Below are 9,673 nucleotides of genomic sequence, written 5' to 3'. Positions count from 1 at the left end.
CCTTCCTTCTGCCGACCTTGAGCTTGGTTTGTTTTTTTCTTATTCTTTTAGATGTTGGGGTAGGTCGTTTATTTGAGATTTTTCTTGTGTCTTGAAGTAAGTCGGTATGGCTATAAGCTTCCCTCTTAGAACTGCTTTTGCTGTGCCCCATAGGTTTTGGAAAGATGTATTTTTATTTTCATTTGTCTCCAGGTATTTTCTAACTTCCTCTTTGATTTCCTCACTGACCCATTGGTTTATTACTAGCATATCGTTTAGTCTCCATGTGTTTGTGGTTTTCCCATTTTTCTTTATGTAATCATTTTCTAGTTTCATACAGTGTGGTTAGAAAAAATGCTTGGTACAATTTCTGTCCTCTTAAATTTGTTGAGACTTGGGTTGTGGCACAGCATGTGATCTATCCTGGAGAAAGTTTCATGTGCACTTGAAAAGAATGTGTATTCTGCTGTTTTTGAATGGAATGTCCTGTAGATGTCTATTAAGTGCAACTAGTCTAATGTGTCATTTAAGGCCACTACTTCCTTACTGATTTTTTATCTGGATTATCTGTCTATTGCTGTAAGTGGGGTGTTAAAGTTCCCTAATATTACTGTATTCTTGTCAATTTCTTCCAAGAAATTTTACACAACAGATGAGACACAGCTGGATGGAGAATTGGTGAATTAGAAAACAGATGAAAGAAATTACACAGAATAGCTCATAGTAAGATAAATGAAGTAGAAGATTAAAGAGAGGCCAAGGGACCTAAGAAATGGACTAAGAAGGTATTAAGTGCATTTTGTAGGCATGCCAGAAGTGGTAACCTTGTTAAATTTTAGAATAATAATATTCACAGGGACACGGTTGATAATTATCCAGAATTTAGGAAAGCCTTGATTCCATAGATTCAGGGAGCATACTTGGACACTCATATTAAAGCTACAGAGTTAGCATATAGATCATAATAGCAGACAAAAAGACACATTGTATACAGAGCAATGCAAATACTGTGACAGTAAATCTCCTTTCATCAACAAATGGAAGCCGAAAGTGAGTGGTGAGAGTAAGTAACCATCCACGTAGTGTTGTACTCCTAGCCTAAGTATCATGATAAGACTTTGATAGACTTGAAGATGGACCACTCAGCACACCAAAACAAGGACAGACTTACTGCCAGTCCTTAGCCATAAGCCACTTTAGATGTTACCTCTGCTGCACATAGCTACCTTGTCCAATGTTCTGTACTTCTTGAGTTGGCCCACTTCCAAGGACTGATCAAGGAGGTGGCATAAAGATCTGGCTATGTTGGACCAATGTGAAATGACTTCAACAGGCCTTTAGAACTCAGCATGGGATCAGAAAGTAATTTTGGAGGGTCTGCGTTAGATGTGCACTTCTCCCTCTGCCCACACCTACCTCTCGCATCCCTTTCTTGGGCATTGAGCATGCATAAATATCCTGCACACTAAACACCATATCGATGTTTGTGTCCTTAGAACTTAATTCAGAATAAAAGAGATTGGAGACAACATGAAAAATCATGGTATCAATATTTACACCAACAGATACCATGTGAAAGGAACTTCTAAGGAATGTTTGCCACTTCTGGTATCCCTAGGAGATGTACTTTATACTTTCTTAGTCCATTTGTTAGGTGTCTTGATCTCCATTTAATCCTTTTATTCTCTTTATGAAGTATTCTGTATTATTTTTTAATCTACCTTCTAATTCACATATTCTCTCTCCAGGGGTGTCTTAGCTATTTAAAATTTCTTTACTCTTCTATTCCAGTGTTTATGATTTTCTGTACTAGAAAGCTTATTTGCATCTTTTTTTTTTTTTTTTTTTTTTTTTTTGCGGTACGCGGGCCCCTCACTGCCGCGGCCTCTCCCGTTGTGGAGCACAGGTTCCGGACGCACAGGCCCAGCAGCCATGGCCCACCGGCCCAGCCGCCCTGCGGCATGTGGGATCCTCCCGGACCGGGGCACGAACCTGCGTCCCCCGCATCAGCAGGTGGACTCTCAACCACTGTGCCACCAGGGAAGCCCTATTTGCATCTCTTTGATAATTAGCTATTGATTACTCATGTATTATGTATCTTATCATCTATTTAAATATGTTAATTAACATTTCTTGTACTTTGATGATAAATCTTTACAGGTTTCCATTTTGGTTTATTGTTTATGCTGATGTTGGCATTTTGGAAGGGGGGAAATCTGTGCTTGTTTTGGAGGACTTTAACTGTAGGAATATTTGTAGAAGCCTCAATTAAGGTTAAGCTCCCCTAGAAATAATTAGATTTGTATTTGCCATATATATGAGTTTACAAACAGAAATTAGTTGGGCCATGCTGATATTGTTAATTAGAACACCAAAGCTACATCAGGGCACTCTTTTGATTACAGATTCTCAAGGCAACATTTTATTCCCCAACCATAGTTAGGGACAAAATTAGAATTTTCCTTGGTTCTTTATTTCTTATGAGAAAAAAAGTCCAGTTTTTCACTATGGGTATAGTCAATTAAGCATTTATTTCATTTTTTAAAAAATATTTATTTATTTGGCTGCATCGGGTCTTAGCTGCGGCACACGGGACCTTTTAGTTGGAGCATGTGGAATCTTTAGTTGCAGTATGCGGGATCTTTAGTTGCAGCATGCAAACTCATAGTTGAGGCATGTGGGGTCTAGTTCCTTGACCAGGGATTGAACCCAGGCCCCCTGCGTTGGGAGTGTTGTGTCCTTGCCACCAGGGAAGTCCCAGTCAATTAAGCATTTAGAATTATGTGTATGTCTCAGCTGTCTATTAATTTGAGCCCATTTTCAAGCACACCTGAGTATTTAAAATAATGTTTAACATAATTTTGGGGGCTTCCCTGGTGGCGCAGTGGTTGAGAGTCCGCCTGCTGATGCAGGGGACACGGGTTCGTGCCCCGGTCTGGGAAGATCCCACATGCCGCGGAGCAGCTGGGCCCGTGAGCCATGGCCGCTGAGCCTGCGCGTCCGGAGCCTGTGCTCTGCAACGGGAGAGGCCACGGCAGTGAGAAGCCCGCGTACCGCAAAAAAAAAAAAAAAAAAAAAAAAAAAAAAAAATATATATATATATATATATATATATAATTTTGTATATTACAATTTATAATTGGAGGATTTTCAGTTTTTCTACCCAATACCCAAACAATTTCCAAACAAGAAGTGTAAACGTCCCTTAAAAATATAAACCATACTAAGATCACTCAGTGGTAATCAGCTGATATTTAAGCTACGCTGCAAAGTTCCAGGCAACTTTCACACACATGCCTGGTGCTGCAAGGGACCTCTTTTCTTGTGGGGATGTCCAGCAGGATAGGCTGACCTTTTACATGGTAGCCATGTGTCCTCAAAAAGCAAGACAGAAGGACATTCCCTCTTAAAGCTTAACCCCATAATTGGCATAATATAATTTCCACCATATTCTATTTATTGCTCAAAATAATCACAGCCTTCATCAGCTCAAGAGGAGGGGGAAATGAACAGAACCTCTCATTGGAAGGAGTATCCAGGAATGAGCAACATTCCTGGATCTAATATCCACTAAAACCAAGCTTCTTGAGATCCTTTTGGGTGCCATACACAGGGTATGGCCAAGAAACAAGTGTTTTGTTCATTATACTAAGGTGGTTGTCTATGGATTCGTTTACTCTTTACCTACCACTAGGAGAGGGACACCTATCATTTAGTGGAATCCTATACTCTACACCACAACTTTCACACTAAAGTGGAATGAAGTGTCTAAACATTATAGACACCCTCTCCCACTTGTAGGACCCTGCATGTAGACAAAGAAACACACAGGTAGGCAGCAAGGGGGATGTAAGTAGAGATTTCTTGGTGAAAGGAACTTGGACAGACAGGGTTTCAATATCTAATTTTTCTGACTTAGGGACACAGAGTTCTCCCATATTTCTAGTGGTTCCCTTCTTTCTTGGGTCCTCTAATGCCTGACACTTCAGTTGTAATCTATCCCTCTCAGCTGTGCCTTGAAAAGTACATATCCACAGAGTCATAAATGGGGCAGGTTTGAGGACAAAATTTAGGGAGAGGGAAAAGCATAAGAAGCCCTGGATATATGCCCTTGCATGATGTTGGAGTGTGGTTAAGGGAAACACTTGATTATACTTTTTCACTTGAATTAATTTCCAAATGGAGATTGAGGTAATTGAAGTTTATTCTTTTATATAAAGGTATTTCCTATCAAGCAGGTTGATCAAGAGAAGCATGGTTTCTGTTATCCTCTGATAGACTCACACACTCAAAGGCAAAACCATGCCTAATGGGTCAGACACTGAAGTGAGATTTAGGGAATCACCTAGGTCCTGGTGTCAGTTCTAATTCAGTAAATATGTGACTTTGGGTAATGCCCTTCACCTACCAGAATATGGTAAAGGAATCTGGGTTTTCAGAGGGATAGATTACACAAGCCAGTCCATTTACTTCAACAAGCACAATAACCTTGCATATTATTCCTACTTACAACAAATTTCACTCAGGTGCATGACAAAATACCTGCTCAAGTATCAGATCCACTGAGCTATATGGTTTCTGCTTATCTTCACTTCTCAAAGGCTGATGAATTTCACAATGCCTCTGTGTAGAATATTGCAGTTATTTCTGCAACGTGTTTCAGTTCTCGCTTATGTTTTACAATGAATTCTGTAATACAGATAATGTTGAAAAAAGTTTGAATGGGGTATGCTTGTCCTATTAATACTATTTTCTTAGGGTTGGAACTTATAGTTTGTTATTTAAGCAGTAAAGCCCTTGCTCTAATTCGTATTTTCAGTAGTCAACACCATTAGATCATGATTGCTCTTTAGGTGTCCATTTTCTTCAATTACACTCTGAAGTGAATAATTACATATGCTCATATCTCCTCCAAGGTCTTCAACCTTGAACTCCATTTTCCCTCTCTCCTTCCTAGATGCCATGTGTGTCACTTATCCTTGCACTTCTGTCTTCACAGCGTATATGGTACAGTTGTAACACTGGTTTACTAATGCCTGTATTTGATTATTGGATTTACTAAATGTAAAACACACCTAGCACAATAAAAATATCCTAGTAGGTTAGATTTCTTAACAGGAATTCTCACATATTATTAATGTGCAAGAAATGTTTAGAAAAACATTTGTATTTCATACGGGCAAACACTGGGATATTGAAGCAGCAACAATGAGCACAATAGGAATTAAATAATTTTGTGAAATACCATTTTATCCTATGGGTCCACAGTTCTCTTTTTGAAAATGCAATGGCTCTGAAATGAGCTTTCTGCTTCCAAAATTATATTCAGGTTCTGTACGACCAACTTGAGGTCCCACACAGAGATATTTACTTGCCATTGATTTGGTGGAAGATTTTCCTGGTCTCCTTGGGAATCATATTCTTTTAAAAAAATTCTTTCATAAGATTCCTCTAATATTCCACAAAATAATAAATAAGATTCCTGAAAATGGGACTCATTTATCCTAAATATTTACTCCAGCGACCAAGGAGAGCTCTGGAGATATAATAGCCCATCAGAATTCTTCAATCTTGGACTGAAAAACACAGACTTTCACTGCCCATTCTTTAAAAGACACTGCCTCCTTCATACCTGAACTACTCAGGGAAGCTCTCTCTAGTATCTTGCCACGGCACCCCAATTCTTTTTCCTTATCTCACAAGGCTCTGCCAATTTAAAAAAAGTATTTTGTTTAGTCTGTCCTGTAGAGACCTGTCCCTCTTCTGAGGGGCTCAGGAAAAGTTTGATTTTGTAGATTATCAGGAATTTATCTCAGTGTTTGGCTGAGAGTGATATACTTTACAGGTTCTTATATCCTACACAATAGGAAATAATTACAACTTTTTAAAAAGAAGTACAAATGGAATACAAAAATTGAAAAATATGTAGGTGTAAAGCAACATAATACTTTCTAAAAATTGAAAATGACAGAGTATCTTCTCCCTCACAGATAAGAAGAAATAAAATACTAAAATGAAATTACTGAACATTCACATAATTGTGAAAATGACTGTGGCAGGGCCACCTTGTTTCACTTAAGTGGTCACCAGTGTTCTCTTAATAAAATGGAAGAGGCAGGAGATATGTCTATATTTAGCTCAGAATACATATCTCCTATGGGTTGAATTTGTACCTCTAAAATTCATCTATCTATGCTGTAAATACTCGTACTCATATGTGATCATATTTGGAATCTTTACTGGGTAATCAAGTTAAAATATGTTCATTAGAGTAGGTCTTAATCCAAATGAGTTGCATCCATATAAAAAGGGAAAATCAGACATAGATACATACATATAGGGAGGAAAATGTGTGGAGGTGTAGGGAGATTTCAGCTATCCACAAGGCAAGGAGAGGGTCCTAGAATAGATGCCCCTTATGCATTCACACCTTGCATAAGATCCAACTCAGATGTAACCTTGATTTGGACTTAGAGCCTCCAGAAGTATGAGACAATAAATGTATGTTGTTTAAGTGACCCAATCACCAGCATTTTGTACAGAAGCTCTAGAAAACTTATATAATATTTAAATGACCTTGATTAGATTTTTTTTTTTTTTTTTTTTTTTTTTTTTGCGGTACGTGGGCCTCTCACTGTTGTGGCCTCTCCCGTTGCAGAGCACAGGCTCCGGACGCACAGGCTCAGCGGCCATGGCTCACGGGCCCAGCCGCTCTGCGGCATGTGGGATCTTCCCGGACCGGGGCACGAACCCGTATCCCCTGCCTTGGCAGGCGGACTCTCAACTGCTGCGCCACCAGGGAAGCCCGACCTTGATTAGATTTATAAAACAAAGAAACAAACAGCAGATAAATAATCACACTTGTTACCCTACTGTCACCAAACCTGAACATCCCAGGAAGACTGTTACTGGTTCATTCATGAACACCGCACTATAGAGTGAGTGGCCCAGTGACTGTGGCTACCAGTTTGGGTCCCTCATTGGCTGACCTGGTGTCGAGGTGGACTTGAACCTCTCTGACTGGATGCTCCCACCATCCCCATGATGTTGAGCTACAAGTCATGAAGGTTTTCCACTTCAAAAACAAGAGAATAAGGCCTAGAAAAGAATAGAATTAGATCATCTGAACGAGTTGGAGTAGACTTCTGATTCTAGGCAGCCTGGAATAAGTTGTTTCCTGAACTTTTTGTTGCACTTATTTCTATGCTGTATTGGAGTCCCCTTTTTAAGTGAATCCATAAACACAGTAATGGTGAAAAGGTTTCTGAATGGGCTATACTCTTCCTATCAATACTATCATCCCTGATTTGAGACTTATAACTGTTATTTAAGCAGTGAAGCCATTTCCCTCAGTTTGCCTTTACAATAAACCACAACGTTACAAGGTGATTGCTCACTAGGTTCCCGTATTCCCTCAATCAACTGAAGTGAATAATTACTAGTTGTTACTCCCCTTTCCAATCTTCAACATCAGACTTTCCCTTTCCCCTCTCCATCCTAGATTTCCTATGTATCAGTCATCTCTGAGGTCCCAGTTATCACTTCAAAACCAATTATGGTATATTTTGAATATTTTGGGGTTTTTTTTAACTAATGTGTCCATTTAATTTCTGAATTTATAAATGTGAAAGAAACAAAGCTCACTAAAAATATTAATGGATTCTTTTTCTTAAAACGACTTCCTACATAATACGATATGTATTATATTTAGGTCCTTAATCCATTTTGAGTTTATTTTTGTGATTGCTGTTGGAGAATTTTCTAATTTCATTTTATTACATCTAGCTATCCAGTTTTCCCAGCACCATTTATTGAAGAGACTGTCTTTTCTCCATTATATATTCTTGCCTTTTTTATTGTAGATTAATTGACCGTAAGTTCATGGGTTTATTTCTGGGCTCTCTCTTCTATTCCACTAATCTATGCGTCTGTTTTAGTGCCAGTACTATACTGATTGATTACTGTAGTTTTCTGGTATAGCCTGAAGTCAGGGAACCATATTCCTCCAGCTCTGGTCTTCTTTCTTAAGATTGTTTTGGCTATTCGGGACCTTTTGTGTTTCCACACACATTTAAAAACTTTTTGTATAGTTCTGTGAAAAATGCCCCGGTATTTTCATAGGGATTACATTGAATCTGTCGATTGCCTTGGATAGTACAGTCATTTTAACAATATTAATTCTTCCAACCAATAAACATGGAATATCTTTCCCTCTGTGATGTCTTCAATTCCTTTCATCAGTGTCTTATAGTTTTCCAAGTACAGGTCTTTTACTAACTTAAGTACATTTATTCTTAGGTATTTTATTGATTATTTTTCTCTCACACTGGCAGTTTCTCAGTACTCAGAGTAACCAGTTTTGTTAAAATAACAGCTCACATTTATTCATCAATTCCAGTATGTGTGGTATTTTGGGGACCTAATTAATGTTAAAAGAATTTAAAATTTACTAAATGTTAAATAATTTTAGTGTTTATGTGTAAGTATTCCCATTTCTGTTTGTGTTCTGTCTTTGCAGAAAGTGGTTTTGTCATTCTCTTCATTCTGATCACTGGAGGTTTTGATAAGAATTGGAGGTAATAGCTGGTGAATTATGTCCCATGATTTTGAGGAGCACTCTGCAGACCATGTCAGAGAGTTCCTGCTCAGGCCATGGAGGCTCAGCCATGGAAAGGTAAGATTCTGTGTGGGAGTAAAATGGCTGCCAAGTGGCCAAAGTCATTCTGATGGAGGCAACGACTTCAGTTAGGGAGGTCAGACTCGTTCAGGAAGCTCAAACTGAGTTTTATTCAATGTAGGTGGCTTAGGTGACAACTTCTCAGAGTTCTCATGCATAAATAGTAGGCATAAATCAGCTGAGGTGAACTTTGCCTACGTGGGGCATAGTTCAAAGATTTTCTGGTAGAGGTCACGGAAAGTTTAAAGGTCACCAGATTTCCACTGTGATTGGTTGACTGGAGGCCAAGCAGGGGGCCATCCAATCACACGTGACATGGGGTGCCTTAGTGACAGGCCTCCCTGCTTTGCATTTTATCCAATCAGATATGAACATTGCCCGTGACATCAGAGAAGGCAGGGAGTATAAACGGGGCCAGCGGCACTCAACTGCCGCACTGTCCTTCCCTCTGAGCTGTGGGGGAGACGGTTCTGACATGTCTGAGCCTTCGCCTGAGACGTCTGAAGAAAGCCTGGCCACCAAGGAAGCAGAGCCCTCCAAAGCCGAGCCAAAGAACCCGAAGCAGAAGACACCGAAGCGCCGCGGCTACCGCAGCCGCCGCCGCTCTGATGGCTTCGACAGCTTTGCCGCCTATTTCCCCAGGGTGCTGAAGCAGGCCCACGAGGGCCTGAGCCTCTCAGAGGAGGCCGTGGACGTCATGGATTCGTTCGTTAAGGATATGTTTGAGCGAATCGCCAACGAGGCGGCGCACCTGGTCTGCTCCAGCAAGCGCTCCACCCTCAGCTCTGGAGAGATCCAGACCTCCGTGCGCCTGCTGCTGCCTGGGGAGCTGGGCAAGCATGCCATGTCCAAAGCCAGCAAGGCCGTCATCAGATACACCACTGGCAAATGAGCTGCCTCCGGACCATCTGAGCATCTCAAACCAAAGGCTCTTTTCAGAGCCACTCATTTGGCGGGAAAAGACCTGTAGCTCTGAAGAGTCCGATCCACTCTGGGTTTTCGCCCTGTGCCATGAGG

At 40.2% G+C, this 9,673-nt stretch overlaps 1 protein-coding gene across 1 annotated transcript; it reads left to right on the top strand.

Moving 5' to 3' along the window:
* Positions 1–9,087: 9,087 nt before the first annotated feature.
* Positions 9,088–9,673, top strand: LOC309797962 (late histone H2B.L4-like). The gene has a single exon (XM_082646329.1). It carries the CDS (start codon positions 9,132–9,134, stop codon positions 9,546–9,548), a length of 417 nt encoding a protein of 138 aa, XP_082502455.1. The 5' UTR covers positions 9,088–9,131; the 3' UTR covers positions 9,549–9,673.

Source organism: Mesoplodon mirus (assembly GCF_964341445.2).
Source record: "Mesoplodon mirus genome assembly, contig: HAP1_SCAFFOLD_1303, whole genome shotgun sequence".
Classification (NCBI taxonomy): domain Eukaryota; kingdom Metazoa; phylum Chordata; class Mammalia; order Artiodactyla; family Ziphiidae; genus Mesoplodon; species Mesoplodon mirus.
The sequence above is the reverse complement of the archived record's forward strand: the minus strand, read 5'-3'. Positions and strand labels throughout refer to the sequence as shown.